Raw genomic sequence first — 22,946 nt, forward strand, 5'->3', positions numbered from 1 at the left:
ATTACGTAAAGAAGGAAGAAAAGCACATTTACTCTGCACATGGATGAGCATCAAGGCGACCTGTTAAACTGGAACGCTGCCGGAATCCTGAAAATATTTTAAAATTCAATGGCAATCTTGAAAAAGTGGCAAGGGGCCTGGTGCTAATGATACATCACAGGGTATGTGTTTGTGCATGTATGCATGCATGTGTCATCATGAGTCATACTTTTGAACTCCCTTGCTCTCATTAGAGAGTCTACTTTAGTGTGTGTGTGTGTGTGTGTGTGTGTGTGTGTGTGTGTGTGTGTGTGTGTGTGTGTGTGTGTGTGTGTGTGTGTGTGTGTGTGTGTGTGTGTACTGCATACGCAAGAGAGCAAAAGAAAGAAAGAAAGAAGGTAATGATCAAAATCTGCAGGAGCAGAACTGTATTTCCCTCAGGCTTCAGTGCGTGTGACTTCAATGTCCTTCCTCTTTCATTTCCCTTTCTTCTTCTTTCCGTCTTTCCATCTTTCTTTCATTACTTTAAACATAGAGTGGCTGACAATGGCAGTTGGTGGATATGTTTCAAATAAACAGTAAAAAAAAATACTTACACTTACACTAGAGATGGAAGTTATGATTCCCTTTGTGGATTTGAATCGTTTATTTCCGTCCAGTTCAAAGATCACATACATTTCTCTTAGCAAGCATCACTTCTTTTAATGTTCAACAACAAATGTTTTTAGACCTGTGAGGTGCCTGTTATTTTATTTGGTTTATGATCCGAGAAAGTTTTGATTTGTTTTCAACAGAGGGCGATGATGGAAGAGAGGACTGAATCAAAGAGCGGTTAATGTCTTTCCTAACATTTAAACTTCTCAGCAGAAGGAGTCGCTGCTGAGTCACTGTGCAATAATGTGTTATTAGAACAATCACCAATCAATTCCATATTCTTCTGTATATTAGAGTAGCCTATTAAAATACATTATAGCTCATGACAGCGTTTCTGGTCCTCCATACAGTATCACGTTAGTTTACATGAAAATCTAGATATGCTAGAATTCTCATGGCTTGCCATCATATTAGTTTGCTGCTGTATGAATGGGCTGCCCAGATCAGACTCCTGTGTTGGCCAAAACAAGCACAACACGATTGTGCTGGCCAACTGGTAAGCACTGCTATCATTTCACTTTGCAATCTGTTTTTAACACACATTTCAAAACGGACATTTCCGGGTACAGCTCCAGCTGGGGACAGAACGCCAAACAAATGGAGACTGTCTTTGAAAAACAAAGTCTGGTCACCCGAGTCGGAATTGTGTGAATAACAAAAGACCAAAATTTGTTTCATGTTCTGTCAAAAGTTTCACGTTCTTGGTAGAGGTATTTTCTTTTCACTGTGGACATAGTCAGGTAGCTGTTTTGCTCGTTTCCAGTCGATTGCTAAGCCAGGCTATTCCTAGTAATTTGTAATTGAGCCTCTCTTCTCATTCTTGCAAAGAAGGCAAACAAAGAGTAAACATCTGTCTCTTGCTTTGTGTCTACAAAATGGAGGATGTGTGCCGTGGTGTTATGTTCAGCCTGACTGTGTAGTAATGATTTTGCTTTATCCCGCTGTGGTGAGCATCCTAGTAAGCTATAGGATCCCAGGGCTACGACAGTATATGCTCTGGTGCATATATGTATGCATGTGGCTTCCCTGTGTGTGTGTGTGTGTGTGTGTGTGTGTGTGTGTGTGTGTGTGCGTGTGTGTGCGTGTGTGTGCGTGTGTGTGTGTGTGTGTGTGTGGGGGGGGGGGGGGGGGATAGATGTCTGTGTTATTTACAGGAAGGATTTACACTTTCAAAGCTTGGTCTGGCGCTCGCTGGGTTCTCCCTAAAGACAAGACATTGATGTTTTACTTTCCAATGAGTTGTTTAGGAACAAAAGAAAGAGGCAAAGGTGTGATAAAAAGGATGCTACCCATCACAATGCCAATACAGTGGAGAAGTGGAGGCAGTTTTACCTTAATGGATTTGAGAGGATCGACCGAGATATAGCTCAATACTCTCTAAACCACACTTCTTTCTACTTTGAATGAGTATTGAAGCATGAATTCCAAGCAAATAGTGATAGTGAAGTTCTTCACGGTCTCTAAGTTGACAGCGTTGTCCTGCGTAATGACGTCACTACTATCTAAATACGTTAGGCTGGATGAAGACTGTTGTCAGATGTGTCAGCTATCTTATCTGTTTGGTCCTCGCTGTAATAATTTAAATGCAGCGGGGGGGGGGGGGGGCTACGTGACATCACAGCTGCTCGTCAGTGGTGGTAGATACCAAACGCATCCATCAGCCGCTGACCAGACATGACTAATGACGTCCATCAGCTCCAGATTACAGATATTTACAAGTGATTACCTCGATACAGCTGTTGCCCGGCTAACCCCAATGACTGACATTAGCACTGCTATTCAATTTGACTCGATTGCTGCGATTGATTAGCGCCGCCTCTCAAGGAAGCTGGGGATACTACTGGCTATTGATCCAGCATCAACGCATCTGTGAAGAGATTGACCCTGACCAACTCAGTGTGTCCTGTATGACATGTTGATGTCTCAGTTACCTAACAACTGTCTCCCAGTATTAGGAATCCATAAGAGGAAATACATGTCAGTCCGTACAATACATTGCTATAAGTCTGTAGCATTAACACTCTCTCATTTTTAGACTATGCTCAGCACATTTTATTGCTGTTACAATTGATAATAATTCTATTCTAATTATTACTTTTATGGTATTACATACATAATTGTATTAATCTATGTATATTACAACATCTCATATTCATGTATCGATACACACATACCTGTGTATAATGTACATTTATTTTAATGACTAAACCACCGAGCAGCATGAATTGACTTTGTCAGCCTTTGTTGGTCACTTAAAGTCCTCACTCCTCTTTTTATAAAGTTATTATCTGTAACATATTAGCAAACAGTTGCCTGATTCATTCAGCCGATGTGGAGCAGCATTAGCATTCATTCACAGATGTCTTTCTTCTCTTTCTCCTTGGTTAAGTCCAATATTCTCTCTCCTTTTAGCTCGGTTTTGGTCTCCACCAAATCCTGCGACAAGTGTCTGACTCTTTAGCTGCTAAATGTGCCACTGTGTTCACCAGCTGTTCTCTGATGTTTCTTTTAAAACAGCTGCCTGCTGCAGATGAAAATGAAGTTAAAGTGACATTTGCAGAGAGTAAAACCAAAACAACGAACTAAAAGACAGTAAAACATTTGAATAGCTGAGAAGAACCATTGTTAATTTAAGAACTACCTATTAGTGCAGCTTTCATGTAAGAAGGGAGCATGCTGAATGCCGTTTAGTGCTGGGAAAGTAACAAAGCTTTGTTTACCAGAGCTCCTCCGGTAAACAGCTAACATGCTGCAGGGTTTTGCTTATAAAAATTTAAACAACAAGCTAAGAGAGGTCTTAGAGCTCTGTATAGATGAGGAGAGCTGCAGAGTTGGTAATTGTCTGTGTGTTTATAACTCCCAACAACAGCTTTCATATTATTCATTTTGATCATGTGTTAATATACAAGTATTGATTAGTGCACCTTTAAAATAAATTCTTTATTCGTTATGTTATTGTATTGTATGTAGTACCTACCTGTTTCATTGTGATTTAGGTGAACCAACTTGGCTGATGCAACAATACCCACTAGGGTTAATAGCTTTGTGTGTGTGTGTGTGTGTGTGTGTGTGTGTGTGTGTGTGTGTGTGTGTGTGTGTGTGTGTGTGTGTGTGTGTGTGTGTGTGTGTTGCATGTTGCACGAATGTGAGGTGGTCATGTGTGTGACAGTGTGCTGTCTCATATCTTGTTAATCTGGGAAAGCTGCATCTTCTTCAAAGGGCAAACAAAGCACATCTTGAATTTGAGATTTACTTGCATCTAACATGCTTCCTGACAGCAGCGTCTCAGATTGTTTACTGCAAGAAATATACCAAACTGTGGAGCTACATTTGTCATGTTTACTAATATGACAGTATTTGTGTTTCTGCATGTGTTAATATAGCAGTCAGAGGGTTTTTTTAGACTATATTAGTTCTGCAATCATAAGACTGACCTATTTAAAATAGGGCTGCACAGTATTACTGCGTTACGTCTGTGTAGTTTTCTTAAGGTACATCTACACAGCTCTATAAATCCAGGTTGTTATTTTATCTTGGTGCGACTGCGGAGGTTTTCATGTTTCATGTAATAACTAGAAATATAAGCCTGCTGTTTATGTGGAAATCCAGGAATTCATTTGAGTGATTATTCTATTTAGTTTTTTGTTGAGCCTAGATTTTGGCGTTATATTACTCACATTGTTCTTGGCTGCAGCACAAAAATCCCAGGTAGCTTGGGATGCCTGTCAACAAGAGAATGTGTTGAAAAGGAATCACTAATCAGGGGCTGGCAAGGAGGTAGACTGAGGTAGTGGTAGAATAATGCAGTAGAATAATGCAGTGACATCGGAGGTCCTCTTCGTCAGTGTTTGATCATCAACAAATCTAAATCTTTCTCAGTGTTTGGTTCTTCATAGAACATTCTCTGTTAATAAACATACCCAGAGTGTGATTATATACTATATCTACTGCATGTGTGGCACCAGAACATTCAAACCGCCAATTTACAGATACATTAAATATGATGTGATGATGAACAGTGGAAAAAAGTGATAATCTTATATTTGTAAAAAAATGAATCTGCTTCATGTGTGTGTGTGTGTGTGTGTGTGTGTGTGTGTGTGTGTGTGTGTGTATGTGTGTGTGTGTGTGTGGGTGTGGGTGTGTGTGTGTGTGTATGTGTTTTTGTGTGTTTTGTGTGTGTGTGTGTGTGTGTGTGTGTGTGTGTGTGTGTGTGTGTGTGTTTCTTAGTACTGCAGTCGACTTTTACTTATTTAGTTGTTACATTTCTTTTAACACTAACATCTTCTATCTTTAACTAATACTATGTCACTTGTGTTAAAACTGTTTCTTCGGGACACAACATTGTGGGAGGATTCTGAAAGATAAACCAACGGAATATCAGTTAAGAGAAGACATCGCCTGCTTTGACAACGTCTACATGGTTGTTCACCTTCCTGATCTATCGCCGCTGCTGCCCCAATCACCTTTACTTGTCACGTAGGTCGTGAAAGGCAGCGAGCTATGATTGGCCGTGGTCCAATTGTCTACTGTGTCTCTTGGCCAAGTCCCAGCAGAAACCTGAGGCACTATCATCACCGAACTGGCTCTCCGAAAACATAAATGTTTTGTAGTCTGATCCTGGCAAATGAGAAATGTGCATAAAGAATGTGCACATTAAATCAGTATTCAAACAGCATCTACGGAATCCACTTTAAAGCGGTTGAAAAAGCCACCTGGCTCTTTGCCACTGTTATTGTTTCTAGTGTTAATGAGTCGAGGACTCTGCAACTTCAGTGTCCCAACATCAATCGACAACAGATAAAGTGAAAAAGCTTTAAGACGGTAGAAGGCCTCTGCTGCCCTGCCTTCTTCGCTTTCTTTCTCCCTGTGTTTCAGTGCTTTTCAGTCTTTGATTCGGCTGTGCTTTGAGCTCTGCATCCAGCAAGTTGAGCAGCATCCCTGAACCGCATCTTTCATCTCTCCCCCACTTAGCACACCCTCATATCATAAGCGATCTCACTGCTTGTTCTCCTTTCTTCTTGTGGATAATCCTAACCTCGCCAGCCTAATTTTCTTCTTCTGTTGTAGCTGTGAGACGTGGACACTAACCGCGAATCTGATACAAACCTGAAATTTGTTGTCAGCAGTCATTACTTCATCACAGAGCAGTCCAACAGGCCTCTGCCGTCCACTTTAGACAACTCAGATTTCTCTGTGATTCTGAGCTTTGAAACACACTCCAGCCGCTCGGAAACCAGCCCTGGAGCCAGTCTCAGTCAACACTCCGAGAGAAAAAGGCAGAGTGATAATGATGAAAAATCATCAGACGTTATACATTTAGAGTTACTGCTGCCATGGTGAGCCTGAAGGCCAGGCATAGGGCTTTCCCCTTATACAATGCCCAGAGGATCGCTTCTTAGCACAAACAAAATAAATAAATCAGAGCCAAGTACCCAGGAGCAAAGTGATTGTGTGGGCGACCGACCCTTTTCTAAGACACATTATGACGACAAGCTTTTTTCTCCGTCTCTTTGAATCCCTTTCCATCCCCACCCTCGCTATTTTACTCATCCCTCCTTTCATTTTACCTCTCTGTCTTCTCACCAAACATAGCAAAAATGATAATGTTATATCTTCATTGTCTGTCATTTGTGAGTATTCACAGAGCCCTCTATTGCGGAAGTATTTTGTGTATCAAGTTAAATCCCAGAAAGCATGACAGCACTGTATGTCAGAGCCATAATCTGTTTGGATTTAATGCCCCTCATCTCCAAATGTGTTTGTTAAATTGTGAAAGTGATTTTTAAATTAAAGCCTACCAAGTTCAATCATGACAATAGTAACTCTTAAGCTTTGTTCTGCTTAAGTGCTTTCACAACCACGTAAGATCTCCATACACACGGTCGGGCAAAGCATAAATATGGTGCTTTCTACTTGAATAATGGCCCCAGTGTTTTCTCACAGCAGCCTTTAGTTCGAGCAGCTGGAGCTGTGGTATGAATCTAGATCTTCACAGAGAGATAAAATACAGTACTTCATGCAGGCTGACGCACACATATGGCTGTGCTTTTTAACCACCCCACAATGATAAGTAGGCCGACAGTAGCTTTGCAGTCCTGCACTGTGTCTGAATGCTAATGAGGATGCCAGTACAATCAGAGCAGCTTCCAGAGCACCAGCAGAGAGCTGGGATCCGACGAATATTCTGACACTAATTTAATTTAATCCTGACCTCCTTTCCTCCTCTACATGTTGAGCAGTGTGAGGGTCCGAGACCCCTGTGTGAACGTCACGCATATCCAAGCTGTAACTCGTTCCTTGTGGCTCAGTATTTAAAACCTAAAGTGGATTCTGCAGTGAAATCTACAGCATTTCCTGTTTCCATGTAAAGGAATTTTAATTTTAATTTCTATGAGCAGGATTAGCATGAATTGCTGAACTAAGTATGGGAAGCAAAATTAGGAAACCTATGATTTTAAGAGCAGGATGGGAATGTATCCAGTCATTCATTACATAGCCCATTACAGGCACTCAAAGTAATACAAGTACAGAAATATTATTAGCAAAATAAACTTAGAATGTTAACTTAAATATACAATTTCTATTTGCGTCACGTGTGTGAGCCTCACTGCCACTCTCTCTCCGTGTACCCTCTGTGACGTGGATCATGAGAAAACAGATGGCATTGTGGGACAGGTTCCAGAGCTCCACAACCTCCCGGGCTTCTGTCGTACTGTCATCTCGCTGGCATGGCCTGGGTCTTAATCAGGGGCCTGACTGATGCTGATGAAGGTGATGCTAGGAACAGAAGGCTACGAATGCCTCATCTTCCTCCTCTCCTCACCAGAAAGACTTGCTCGGAGCAGAGAAACAGCGTCCAAAAGTCTGTGGGAAGTGACTCAGAGTAGAAGAACAGCCAGATGGTTTCAGACCCTGTTTGGGGTCCAATAGCCCTTTTTTATTTTCACTTTTCTTATACATGAAGGTTGAATTGTTATTTATCATTGATCCATTTATTGAATTTTTAATGCAGGTATGTATGTTAATCACGAATCATTTTATTCTTAAAAGCGCTCTGCATCATTTGTCAAAACTCTTTGCCCGATGTTCAGAGCTAATTGCTTTTATAATTCTCTTTCTGTTCGCTGACTCAGCAGGTTTCCCAAGTATTTCTGGATCAAGTATTGAATCAATATCAGCTTTTAGACCTGATACAACTCTTTCAATGATTACAGTTCACAGTGATGCAGAGTCAGTTTGTTGGCAAGATTTTATTATGTAAGGGTGTAGCTCCATCGCTCTCATTCTGAGCACAACAACCCGTCAATAGCATCAAATATTTATCATCGTACCTGTCTTCCTTCAAAGCTATTGGCTGCCTTTGTCTGTCTTTGCCCTGAGGTAAGCACTACAATATCAGGAAAGTGGGAGGCAAGAAAAAGTCTATTATTTTTATTCACCCTCTTGATACTTGTACACGTTATACATATATGACCTTGCCAGAGATGAGAAAACTTTTAAACTCGGGAACGAGCTGAACTCTCTTTTACCTTCCAAAACCAAGCCCTCGTCCTGTATTTCGATTGCAATTAACTTCTGAGATTATAAAATGACATTATGCCTGGCTTTTTTTGTCTTCCCCTGTCTGCCTTATCAGCTGTTATTTGATTATTACATACAGCTAATCGGGCCGGCCGGCTCTGCGGTGGAAGCTGGTGCTGTGGCAGGAATGACAAAGAGTGTGTTAAGCTCAGGAGAGGGCTCGTGGTAACAGAGTTGAATCAGAGGCCACTCTACATCAAGTAATTGGTAAGATCGAGTGGACGTCTGATGAGGAATCCACCAGTGAGTTGGTGAGGCAGGGAGAGCAGCGAAGGGATTTGCCTAATGCTGAATATTCAAAATTAAAGTATGTTTGCATGCTTACTACAACAAGTCACATTTCAACAATTCAACAGCAACATCTCTTAAAGCAGTGTTCCCATTCCTCTGGATGATCCACAGAACCTTTTATTTAGTTGTTAACTTTTGTTTGGCTATAAATAATGTTTGGATTCTTTGTAGCTGTCTGGACACATTTGTTTTGTTTTTCTGCAAATTAAAACGTGACTCATCTTGAAAAACGTCTCGATATCAACTGGGAACTGAACCTGAGCTCAGGCCTATTGTGTTGCATGTATTATACATGTAGAAACATCATTTGTCTTTTATGAAACCATTTACATTTCCCAAAATTGTTCCAGAACAACAATGGTGCTAGCGTATTTAGATGACATTCTCAGTTCAAAGGAAGCTCCCGTCTTGGATTGGAAGCGTACCAAGAAACCTCTTTGTCAACAAGCCCCAATTGATTTTGTCTGCACCCGACTGTGATTGCTATGTTCTTACAAGTTCAAACACACCCAACAAAGGGAGAAACTACTCCAGGGTTCAAAGAAAGTGCCCTAACAAAACCTAGGTGAAGGCTTGAGGAAAGGTAGAAACAAATAGAACCAAAGAAGAAAAGAGGAGCCTGAAGAGCTCCCTTATAATCAGTCTTCTAGATGGACTTTAACTGATGATCCCCTGACGACTATGTTTGAAACAGAGTGTTTCAGGCTGGTACTTTGAGTCGTATGCTGAATTTAAAGCCTCATTTCGCTCCGGCCCCAGTGCGTTTGATGTTGCTTGTGTCGTGACTTGAGAAGTTATCTTAAAGTTGCATCTGAATATCATCTTGATGGACGGATCAGGGAGACGCTCCAACAGCTCTTTACTATTCTCCAGATAGAAAGACAAACATATGCTTCCAACCTGAGAATAAAAATAATCTGCTCCCAGTTTTGAAGGCTCAGAGAGGTACTCAGAATTAAAAATGTAACATAATCTCTTTGTCAAACAACACATGTTCCCCTGACCACTTTCTTCTTATGTGATTAAAGGGGGAAGGATAGATGCCTGTGTTCAAGAAGGCTGTTAGGCTGTCACACTAAAGGATCCTGGAGCCTCCACGGCAGTATTCACAAGACTCTTTTCTCAACAGCCAACAATTTAGAGAATTACTGAATTGTGAAATATATTAACTGGATTTTTTGTATTTCATTGCATTTTGTGCTTTTGGCGGCCGTTTGATTCAAAGTGTGAGGAATCCTACAATCAGTTGTGATTATACACATGTGAATAGAGAGAGAGAGTGTTAGGGAAACCATCCTCAGCTCTTCTACGCAGGTTAGTGTTGATATGCACACATTTCTTCATGTGTTGCTGAGGACTTCTGTTGAGGGAACTATTATATCCAAATATGTGTTATTTTCTTTTCTTGTAGAGTCGAACATGATAAGGTAATGGTGTAATACGTTATAACTTACAATTTCTGTTATGAACACATTGAATGTACATATTTATTTTGTAATTGCCATTGCACAGAATAAAAATTTAAAAAAAGGGGAAAAAGACCAGTTGTTTTTGTGCATGATGTGCGTCACTGTGCATTCGGTCTTTCTATCAAGTTGAAAAAGGAATTCAAGTGCATTTTTATAAATGAGGTTCCTGAGGTGCTGAAGCCTGATTGGATTCCTAATGTTTTACAGGGTCTAATTAATTGCAGCTCACTCCACCTATTGAGACAGAACAGCCTGTTCTGACTGTCCAGAGCACTCATCTGGGTCAGACTCAGCACACGAGTATGAATCAAGGTTTTAGCTTTTATTCCAGCATTGTACCATGATCAGTAAGTGTTGATGTTGTCTGAGCGTCTTAGAGCTCATCAACCATACCACTGCACACAAACGTTTTCTAATTATTTTGTATTTTTGATTAGTTCCATTTTGTATTTTTGATTAGTTCCATTCCAACTATTTTAAAATCGTTTTTGGTGCGTCATGCATGAACATGTTTTCCCTATTACTTGACCTCCAGCAAGTGCTTTTACACAACAAAATATGTATGAATCCAAAGTATGCATGTGTAAAGACTAAATATCTCATACTGTACTGGTATGTGTGTCCGTAACTTCACTGCGGTGCAATGTAGTGTAAGAAATTGAAAATGCCTTAAGGGTAACACATGCAACCCACACAACCCTGCTTGTATTAAATGTTTCACGGCTAGTCTTTTCCCCCTTGTCTCCTCTCTCTTTCTTTCTGTCCCTCCTGCCCTCTGTAGATACATACCCTCTATCTCGATCCATTCCATTTACTCTTCATATCTGCGCACCTTAATAAAAGAGCACCAGTCATCTTGTATTTTAATCAAATACATTACGCTTTCGACATGATTCAGTGCTTACAGCTGCAGGCCTTTAGAGCAGATATTAAAAACCTGATGGTTGCTAAAGAACATGTGCACTTCATAGTTACTGTCTAATGTATTCATGTAGCTTATCACCATTTCCACTACTTAACCATTTTACTGTGCGCGCTGGCATGTACTACTCTGACATATTAAAACTTGTTTTTTTTGCTTGGGTTTACACTTTCTTTGAGCTAAAACCCTTTTTTCATTAGGTGATGGTGGCTTTGATGTTTAAAATGCATCAAACACTGCAGCTTAATAGCTGAACATATACAGTAGTTAGTGAAGACTTTTTCTAGTAACAAGGCGTAATTTACTCTATTGATCTGTGTGCTCTGATAATGATGATGTTCCTAATGTTTTCTCATTACCAGCATGCCACTGATGTTTTCTATTACCGTACCTGCTTGCTACTACCAAGTCTTCCCCAGACAGTCAACAATCTCCTTTATGACTTGTTTACGTTCTCCAAGCTATTACCTCTAATGTGATAGTGCGTTGTGATCATCACTATCTGTTAAGGGAGGACAAACGCTCAGTGCAATTCTTTCAGCTCCATTGCTCCTGGAAGCTTCTTGGAATAGACGAAAAGCATGCCTAACAAAACAAGGAGTATTAAGGGGTTACAGGAGGCGTACAGCACTGACATATGATGTGAGATACCTTGGCAGAGGGTGGCACTTGTAATTTTCACTAATGACCTTAAAAAGCCTTGAAATACATTATACACATGCATGCACAGGCCAGTGTTGTTATGTGTGTTCCTATAATGTGGGCTGTGATCTCATCTATGTTTTGGAACTGTGTTGTAACAGTGTTTGTGTGTGTGAAATGCTGTTTCAGCTGTCAAGCTGAACAATGATGCTGTTTGCTTCATTTCAGTTTCTATCTAAATCAAGCCGTGTTGGCAGCTCCCTCTGTGTTTTTGAGGTGTTTTTGATACACTTGTTGTGATGAGTTGAAGTAGCTGCCAGTAAGTGATGAGCGTATGAAGCTTTATGAAGCTTTGGGGCTTTATTTCTATTTGTGCAGAACATTTTTTGAAGCTTTGGGGCTTCAAACGCAGCAAACACAGAGACACCTTGTGGTTTGTAAAATTTACAGCAGCGCTTCAAGTGTGGAGACAAAGGACAATGGAGCGCTGATTTTAATCAAATCAAATTTATTATATAGCCCAATATCATAATTTACACAATTGTCTCAGACAGTCTGTGAAGGGGGTTTCACAGAATGTACAGCATACGACACCCTCTGTCCTTAGACAATCGCACCCCACTAGGAAAAACTCCCTAAAAGAAACCAACAATTAAAGGGGGAAAGAGACTGAGGCGGGATCCCTCTCCCAGGATGGACAGACGTGCAATTGATGTCATGTCTTGAGAATAAACAACATAGTAAAAATACAACATGATGGGATCAAATATGAAAAAGATGGATCCAGGAGGACGTCAAAATAGGTGTGTCAGGCAGGACCAGATCAACAGGCACAGCCATGGTTCATGATCCAGACACAACCTTTAATAGTGGCAACCTGCCAGATGAGAGACACGGAAACTCTGGTGATGATGCCCCGGATGTTGAGTTACTAACATGCATTTATGGGACATGAATGCATACAGATAGAGAGGGAAAGGAGGAGGAGAGAGAATAGAGGTTTAAGTCCCCGAGTAGTCTAAGCCTATAGCAGCATAACGAGGGGCTTGGCTCAAGGTAAGCCTGAGCCAGCCCTAACTATAAACTTTATCAAAGAGAAAAGTCTTTAGCCTGCTCTTAAATGTGGAGAGGGTGTCTGCTTCCCGAACACAAACTGGGAGCTGGTTCCAAAGGAGAGGAGTTTGATAGTTGAAGGCTCTGGCTCAATCTTATTATTGTTATTGTTAAATCTGCTATACATAAAAAGTAAATGAATGCATTGTCCAACAATCTTACATACTAAATATTTTTGCTTACCTTGCTCACCTTTTTGGTGTAGTGTTCAGTGCAGACTCCTGTGTTTAAACTTTATGGTTAATATTTATGTAAGATTTCATTGTAAAATTATATTTAATAAATTATCTTTTTAATGATAATGACTGATGTGTTTATCACAAAGTTTAGCTGTGATGTTTGAAAATGTGGAAGTCATTAGTCACGTTTTATTTCTCATTTGACATAAGATCCGACACAATGTATTGAAACAGTGAGCTTCAGTAGAGTGTAAAAAGCTTCAGAGCTTCGCTATCATTCTTCCATCTCTACTGCCAGTACATGTTCATACGCTTGACTGTGGGTGCTTCTGAGTGTGAGAATGTGTGTTTGAAGCACAGGAAAATCCTCTACCTGTAACAAATAAATGTTCTGTTTTTATGGACATTTGTTTTCATGGCAAGGTGTGAGTTTGGGATCACAGGTCAAGTAAAAGGTTTTTAAGGAATAAGACACAATGGTTTGACTCCAAAATAACCTTTGCATCTCACAGAGATAGAAGAAGAAACATACATTTGTCATCGTGCAGGCCTTTGTGTACCTGCCTCCAATCAACTTAATAGTCATATTGACTCACTGAGAAACAAATCCTTAGTCAGGGAGTTTAGCCAATATCAGAATGATCTTTATTGTCACTATACTCTGGTACAATGACACAATGATACAAATGTGTTTACATTTTAGCCTAATTGGCACCATTAAACGTTAATTAGTTAAATTAGCTATAAGCAGCTCCTGTTTGCAGTGTACTCATGAATATACAGATAATTATCACTGGATAGTGTATTTTTTCTATGGTTTTTAATCCCCTTTATGGACGTTTATTTGTGATGGACATCTGATATAATGATATCACAGTCACACTTGATCTAAGTGTGTCATTTTGAAATATTATCAACATTGAAAACCTTTCTTTAGGGTGATGACATCAACAATTAAGCATTATATGATCAGGAGCAGCTTTACACCACTGGAGCGAGGCCAGCTATGCTTAACCTGCAGCTGGAAGAAGCTGGTTTACGTTGGCCGAAGTGTTGCACTGCGCACCTGGTCGGTTAGACCTCTGACCAGGCAGTAGTTGGGTGGAGCGTGAAGTTGTGGTCAGACAGCTAAGCAATGAGCTGAAAGTCACTATAGAGCTCTGTAAAGCAGAGAGACCGGAGGTTCATCATACGAGCGAACACTTTCACATTGTCATTTTATTTCAGACAACACTGGAGCTCTGTGGTACAGCTCCAGTTTCAGGCCGTATGAATGTTCATGTGCAGCACAGTATCATGGGTAGAACTACAGTAAGTGTGTACTGGTTAAAGCAATATGCTCAACAAAAGAGTGGAGTGCAGAGAAGCACATTTATTTAAATATTATTATATATAATAGTATAATGTTGAGACATGAGGGGAGTTGGACTGCTGTGTTTGTGTTGTTTGCAGGACAGCCTTGTTTAATGTACAAGTGATGCATAGTCCTCTGCTTATCTATTTTCATGAATAGAGCACAAGTCAATGATTTCCTGAAATACATTCAGAACTGAGAATGAAAATATGAACTCCAACCCACCTGCAATAATGACTTCACTACTCGCACAAATGTCGAGACTCCAAAGAATAATGACAACGCAGATTGGATTATAGAGCTTTTGCGTTGTATGCAACCTTTCCACCGCATTTACTTTGTCTGGTAATTGTTGTATTCATTTATTCTTCACGTCTGGCTCCCACCATCTGGCTAAATGTTGCTAAATATAATTTAGTTCAACCCCATCTCAGAAGATTCACTTAAAATATGAATGATTTAAATGTTTTCATTCTCTTTCCAGAAAGTGATCTTGTACTCCAACGGAATTTGGTTTTTCTTTTCAAAAGAAGAACCATTTTTAAAGTTGATCGTTTGCACATCTAAAATAGTATCACAGCGTCGTAGTCCCCCCACCCTCAGCATCTGCAGCAGAGATTCTACTATGATGTTCTCTTCTGCTTTGTTGTTGTGAGTCAATAGCTTCACTAGATTATCGATCCCAGGAGATGAAAGAATTACCAATTAGAAAAGGAGCTGCTTTTTACTGTACATGATCTCTTAGCATCCACTCTGTATCTAGCTTTCACTGTAGGACAAACATCATTACTCCCCTCTCCTCTGTCATTCCTACAGCACCTCACTACCCACGCCTCGCCGCCAGCCTGCAGCCATTAACCCTGACATGAGCAATCAACCCGAACGACAGATATTGGCTGGGAAGAAACTGTCATCCTGTGCAGCGAGTTGAGCTAATCTTTCTCTTGTTTGTGCTTAATAACTTTGCTGTGTGGCACAAGTGTCCGACTCCTTTTCTACGCTTTCGGTACTTGGTCTGTTTTTGTCATTACTAGGCCTCTTTGAACTTTAGTTGTCTAAACAATGATTCTGATGGACAATATATGTTTCCAACTTTGTGGCAACAGTTTGGGGAAGGTCCTCTCCTTATTACCCAACATCAGTGTTGGATCTGCAGATAGTCTTCCTGGTGGAAAGCCTGGAACCAGTAGAGTGGAGGCTGTTCGAGCAGAGATCCCCTTAAAAACAGCGTTTGTCTTTTGTTCAAATGCGTACAACGTATGTTAAAGTTTACCTGATAAGTCTCACGACTCGTATCCGTCAGGACACAAAGAAGGAAATAGTGTGTGATGTCATATCCTGAATCTGTATCTGGACTTATTTATCTCTCATCCAAAAAGCTTATTTAGTTCTGAGTGACAGTTGGTGAGTTGCTGTCATTCAATCTTTGAGAGAGGCTGACAGATGAAGGGAATGTGCCACCAGGCTGTGCAGAGCCTCACACAAATTATACATTGTACATTATACACCACAACATGACACAACATGGATGTAGATATACATAATTATATGCATACATACATAATATATACATATACGCTTTGATATTTACATATACATATATATTTATATATGTATACACATTCTGTAGTTTAGTTTGGAGGACTGTTACAGCGCTGTATTATTGCCCATTGTTCTGGAGATGTGGAACATATGGTAAAATGTCCGTGTATACATATGCTTTGGGTAGGGTAATCTTTGCATCGTTGCATATTTTTAGCGTTTTGCCTCACATTGTCCTTTATTGGCAGCCTGCTGGACATTCTTTATGTCTGATGTCTACGGAGATTCTACAGACCTCTCATCACTTCTACCTCATGAATAATAGCCAAAGGAGGTCTTGAGGGAGATGAGGTTTTTCTGGCCTTTTCAGGGGTCTCACCTCACTTGTCGACTTCCCTTCACTTGCTCCTCTCTACCTTTTTCCTCTTTGGACACATAATCCGACACACCTCTCTCCCCCTGCTCCACGTACTTATCTTTTCTTTGCATCGCTCTCTCTTGCTCTCGCTTTCTCCCTTCAAATCATTGATTTTTCAGAGCTTCTATAAAATATTTACAATGTGTGGGCAGTCTTCTCTCTGTGGGAATTTAGAGGAGTGGAGGTGGGGGTGGTGGTGGTAAAAGGAATGAAGGAGCAGGAGAGGAGGGAGAAAGCAAAGGGAGTGCGAGCGGAGAGAAGAGAAAGGAGGATAAGAGCGATGGAAGTCCACCCAAAGTCGAGGCATGAATATCAATGCTCGCCTTTGAAACAACTCCCTATCATAAATAAATAAACAGAGCTACAGATAAAGATCGTTACTCAAGCCTTTTGTAATGCCCCCTTTCCCCTAAACACTCGCAATGAATCGATTGTCAGCGGACTCTGATGATTTCAACCCCCTTTGCATACTTACCTGTCCTTTCTTTTCACTTGCGGGTCCGTGCGCTCCGTCTGCTGAAGTGTTCTTACAGTTTACAATATCGCCCCCCTCCAGCTCAGATTGCCGCCTAATAAAACCCTCAGGACTGTTGCTGCAGAAGTTCTTTTGAAGCGCAGGCTTCAGCGAAAACACAAATTCCAAAAGCTGTCAAAAGTGCGAGACAGCAGCATCCCCTTATTATTGAAACCAAAGCTGGTGGAGCTGAAGAAGACTTCAAGAGAAGCTGATTTTCCTCACTCGTTTTTAAAGCTCTTATTAAACAAATGATTCACTGCTCTGTCAAGTCAACCAGAACACTGACTAGAGAGATAATATCCTTCAGTAATAATTGTTCCACAACTTCATGTTTAAAAAGATTTCAGATAGTAAACATCCTTTTATGTAGTCTGCTGTAAGTTTTTGTGAGTTTCTTGCATAATTTTAGAAGATATTTTCTAGTTTTTTTTTCTATAGAAATAATTCTGCAATAAAACAAGATGTTTGGGGATAAACTTATATCATTTAACACGTTTCACACTGAAATGTATTTGAGCAGTTAGTTTGTCTCCTCGAAATGATGTTTGTGTCATAGCAACATGTAGAGAGAAACGTAGTGCCACCCGGGACTACTTAACAGCATAATTGAAAATTTTATGGTTATGTTGAACCTGCACAACAACTTCTCTGGTACAATTTGTGGAATTAAATCAATTATGTGCCCTCCAAAATGTAGCATATTTATTTATATTATTTTTTTGGAGGCAGAGTTGGAGCTCATCCATAATGCTATACCACATTAACAGCTTGAAATCTAAAAGAAAAGCAGGAGTTGATGAAGCTGGAGTTTAGTCACCCTTTAGTGGAGTTATCCACAGCTGTAAGCTCTGCACTGATTCATTTATGTTGTCTTTTGCTTTCGGTGGTAACTATTGTGTTGTCCAACATCTAACTTCAAACTCATCATTCGACTGCACCTCCACGAATGAAAATACAATTCTGTTCTTTGTATGTTGCACTTATATTGGTTTGGCTTATTTGTAGCTAATGGTTGAATTCATAGTCATATTCTTGCTGTTCGGAGTTGTATCCTCATGATTGTTTGCACTTATTGTAAGTCCCTTTGGACAAAAGCATCAGCTAAATGAACTGTAATGTGATGTAATCATTAACCTGCAGGAAATGTGGTGTGTGCACACTCATAAAAGCAAGTTGAATTCATGAGCAATATAATGCATCCTTGTTCAGTTAAACACACGATATATTCTACAGCCTGTGTCTGTGTGACCAGCAGCCTACGGTGGCTAATGTTAGCAAACTTAAGAAAAGATACTGCCAGGTTACTGACACACTGAGTCAGTTTGCTAACTTGTCTCTACCTGTGCCACAGTTACACAGAGACTACAAAGTTAGTATACCAACACCTCTTTTTCTACCTTTTCTAGCTATGTGTGAGTAAAAACATCATGCGGCCCAGTTGCAGTCTGTAGTAACAATGCACATCATGTTAAATAAACACACATGCACAGTAAGTTTGCCCCTCTTCTTGTTCTGTAAGGTTTATATGTTGAGGTGTACGATATGTTTCTTCGAGGGAATGTGATTCTTGTGTGATCAGTTGTGCCTCATCTCCTCTTGTCCAGGTGGGAGGGACGATGTACAACACAGGCCGCCACGTCTCTCTGCGATTGGAGAAGGAGCATCTGGTCAACATCTCTGGAGGTCCAATGACGTACAGCCATCGTCTGGAGGAGATCCGGCTACACTTTGGCAGCGAGGACGGCCAGGGCTCTGAACACCTGCTAAACGGACAGGCCTTCTCTGGAGAGGTGAATTACACTGCAGTAAACACACTACTGTCAGCATATAAAGAAACAGTGGGGTCGTGCAGAGAGGACAAGGTTGGTTCTCAATAAATGGATAGTAGACTGGAAAACCTTACATAAATGACCAGTTCCTTTGAGTTCAGCTTCTCTGTCTTGCATGTGATTAGTGGAAGAAAAGGTTTTCAGCCCAAATCTGCAGAGAACCATTTGACACTCTGAATGAGTTTTCACATGATGGCTGCGATCTGCATCAGTGTTTTCAGCAGGAACAAACTTGTCTTGGAGATGACAGTTAAGTATTTAACTCACACACACACACACACACACACTCACACACACACACACACGCTCCGTCCCTCCACACACTGTTGCACTCTGCCATTTAAACATTTTGACGAGTGAAACAATTAGCTTCCCTGGCTTTGATTGTTCCAACAAAACGATGAGTCACTCAGGCCGCTGCAATTCACCGCCGCCATTACATGAATAACTAATTTGTGTGGCAACAAAATAATTGCAGTCTTGACAGGCAAATGTATTATAATTAATGGTAATAATTTATCCTCCCTCAGAGTCTGATAGCTGATATTCAAATCATAATAAAACAGGTGTTTACTGTGTGCCTCGGGGTGGAGAGAGCTGTAACCCAGGCCTGAAAGTACACCTCACACACACACACACACACACACACATTACAGGATATAGAGGCTCCCTCTAGGGCTTCATTTTTTATTTCACCCCTGCCTTCACTGATTGGTCGTTCGTGGGTTAACACTGTGTTGGAGGAAAAAAGAGAGGATGTGACATTATCATATAGCTACACATTTTATTTTGCCCTGGGTTCAGCTGTTCAGGCTGCACACAGCCAGCCTCCTCCGTCAGGGATAAAATTAACAAATATCACCCTCTGTAAGTTTTTTAGGAAAAATCCTTGAATTAATATTTTGATTTAAAGGTGACAATGTGGCATAGGCACACTATATGAAAATTATATTTTTGATTTTGGGAGATGCAAACAGTTTGACAGTCTTCATGTAAAGACATGCTGTATTTTTCTTGTATTTTTCTAGTTTGTACTTAAATATCTAAATATTAATCTTATTTCTCTGTCTATGAGTTAGTGCAGTTATCTCAATAGACGGATAGTTGCAGGTATCAACTGCCAAACAGCAGGGAGAACAAGGCCTAAAAGGTTGCGACCGAATGTGTTTTATAACATCTCATTCCCTTTTGCCGTGTTCTCACTCAAACAACAGTTTCTGAGTGAAATGGCAACTAGAAAACATCCCCCTCATCCTGCGACAACTCCCCTGATAACCCACCCCAGCGTTCCTCTGAGCCAAAGCCGTGCCTTCAAGGTACAATAAGATATTTCATAATCGAAAATGCAGAAAAGTCTCTTTCTCTCTTTCACTCTGGCTTCCTCTCGCCCCCATCTGCAGATGAGTGGTGGCATGTCCTTCAAACGTGAACAAAGAGATAAATATTACGAGTTTTTAAAGCAAAGCATCCTTATGAAATGGCAGCCTAAGTTTGTGTGTGTGTGTGTGTGTGTGTGTGTGTGTGTGTGTGTGTGTGTGTGTGTGTGTGTGTGTGTGTGTGTGTGTGTATGTGTGTGTGTGTGTGTGTGTGTGTGTGTGTGTGCATCCATGTTCAATTCAGTTGTATTTAGATATCCCATTAAATAAGCCTCAGTCATCAGCATCAATATTTATGGATAAGTATTCAAATATATGATTATATATAGACTTTGTTGGATTATGCAGTACATTAATGTTATTATTCTCTCTACACATCCATTTGCATTCATATGATTAATTATCAGTTCCCGACACACAGTTAGAAGTACACATCGTCATGGCAACATGAGGCCTCTGTAACGGTGTGTCCTGAACACACAGATCTGCACATCAAGTCATTTATGTTTAATCAGCATTGAGTGATCGGCAGATGCCCACTAACAACTTCTGAGATCAGCTTTTAACATCATTCTCAGTGATAGGAATCATGGCCAACACTAATTCATCTGTAAAGGGACAGACAGTGAAGATGAGGTCTATCTGGATATCTGATGTATAATGAAAGCCAGCTGCCTGTTCGTGCAGGTGTAAATGCAGGGAGAATGTTGCTGCTGGACCGCTATCAGAAAGGACAGACAGGCGTTATTTTTAAAGGACAAACACAAAGTGTCTTGTGTGGTTGTCGCTAAACAAACCTGCCATTTATTTCATGCATGCTGTGAATATAGATCAGAGGGTGTGGTGATTAATAAACACACTCTCGTCACTGTGAAATAGATGAGCCAACTATATCAATTTAAACACATATCTTGGTTTAAGAGTGATTCATTTAAATGTTTCCGTTTACATTTCAAGCATTTCAAGCATCAAGCTCCAAGTATTAAGTTTATAATAAACAGATTGGCGAAGTGTTCGGAGACATCTTTTCTCAGCGCAAAGTCTAAAGACACATTTTCCACCAACAACTCACTTTGCACTGCTTCATTTAAATGAACCTCCCGCCTGTGTGCCCCTCTCCTCCCACCTGTGTGTTCCTCTCCTCCTACCTGTGTGCTCCTCTCCTCCCACCTGTGTGCTCCTCTCCTCCTACCTGTGCACCCTGCACTCTGAGCAAGGCACTAACACTCCCCACAGATGGGCGCAGCGCACTCACCTGCGATGTTTGGCTCTTTATGTTGAGATGGTCTGGCTCACATCGTGATCAATCTTTAAGTAAATGCAAAGAGAACTTCACAAATGTTTTAGACTTCAATATTAACAGAAAGAAACATTTAGTGAACACATGTGATTCAACGACACATTCAGAATTGGTTCCTTCCGATGTAGGCTCATTAAAACATAATGAGTATCTCCACCTACGGATGAAGAACTAACTTTTGCAAAAGAATTTGCAGTGAGATAGTAAATAGAAGGTGTCCATTTCATTACTTTAGATTCATGCAAATGTCAATTAGGTTGTAATCTGCATGAGACATAAAGAGAAACATACAGTGATCAATTCAACCCGGACAGCCGTGATAACTCTAAGGAGTTTCCTCTGAATATTCAGACGCACAGGATGATATCATACAAATCATATTATTTATATGATTTGGGAAGATTAAAGTGTGTAAAACATGTTAATAGAAACCCAAAATACAAGTATCAACCTGAAAGAGAGTGTGTGTATGTGTTTGTGTGTGTGTTTATGTGTTTTCCGCTGGAGCTGCTTCACAGTCTAATCTGAAAATGAAACACCTTGGTCTTTTAATAAGTGTTAAAATATTCCAAATATTTTCTCTTCACCAGATCTGCTCATGTAAAGTCTTCAGTCTTTAGGTCAAAACTGCTTTTTAAAAAACTCTCTTTTATTTATACAATAGTATTTGACCCATATAAAAAGAGAACGCTAACATAGAAATTAACTTTAGTACAAAAAAACAACAAGTATCTCTTTAAATATTTCATGGATTTCCATCTTGGTTTAATGTATTGTCTTAATGTATTACTTTGTATTCATTCATTTGATGTTTTTTGTATCGGGACAAGTATGAACCAGTGCTCCATTTATAGCCTCAGCTCATTTGTAAGGATCTTTGTATTTAAAACAACAGTAGTCAGCAATCAGCTAAATGGCATCATACCCATAATATTGGTATTGGACTGATCGACAGTGTCTCATTTTTGATAGTATTTTAAAATCCACCTTCTTTAAAACCATCCCAGGCTACTATTTAGTTAAATAACTTGTAGGCAAGTAACAACCCGTTGAGACGAAGGCATTGTACTTTATCAAAGCTGAATTACATACAAAAAGAGCATCAAGAAAAAACTGTATTTTACAACAATGAAACCTTTCATGCAGAATTCTGCTGAAATCCACCATCTCGAAATCTTTGAAGGTTTTATTTTACAACAACTGTTGACCCTGAGTGAGAATACAACTCTGTTATATGCCATTATAATCCTGCCACACTCAGCCCAGCTGTCGGGAGTAGTATAATACATAGTAGAATTTCTATTCTTTCACATTCAGTCACTTTCCACCAACATCCAGTCAAAGTCTGCATTCTGGAGAAGGATTGAAAAGCAAACCCCACGGAGCAGCTGTTCCCTTAATGACCAATTATACACATTACCATTATCATTATTATATAGATGATCTGATGAAACATGATGATGGACAAACAAATGTAAATGGTTTATTCAAATAATAATAATAATAGTAATAATAATGATATATTATAGTGTAAACAGATTACATTAGGAGTGTTAGCCTCTACAAGCTGAGAGCTAAAGGAGGATCCAGCTTTATTTAACACAAATCTTGTTAGGAAGGATTCATCATCGGCAGCTTTCCAAACATTTGAAATCCACATCAATCACAGATACAGTATATCTCCTCGTATGTCATCTTTGAAATACAGTCACGCACGGAAGAATCGCATTGAGCTAATATCACTGCGGCAGATTATTGGTCACGGAGCTTTAGATCC

At 40.1% G+C, this 22,946-nt stretch overlaps 1 protein-coding gene across 2 annotated transcripts in view; it reads left to right on the forward strand.

The window, feature by feature from the left end:
- The window catches only part of ca10a (carbonic anhydrase Xa), a 180,158-nt gene that overhangs the window by 142,324 nt on the left and 14,888 nt on the right, over window positions 1-22,946 (forward strand). For both annotated transcript variants that reach the window (XM_029457178.1, XM_029457177.1), the window contains one exon: window positions 18,269-18,454. In XM_029457178.1, coding sequence (XP_029313038.1) covers window positions 18,269-18,454 — 186 coding nt within the window. The remainder of the gene's footprint in view (window positions 1-18,268; window positions 18,455-22,946) is intronic.

This window comes from Cottoperca gobio, chromosome 19 (assembly GCF_900634415.1).
Source record: "Cottoperca gobio chromosome 19, fCotGob3.1, whole genome shotgun sequence".
NCBI classification, from domain to species: domain Eukaryota; kingdom Metazoa; phylum Chordata; class Actinopteri; order Perciformes; family Bovichtidae; genus Cottoperca; species Cottoperca gobio.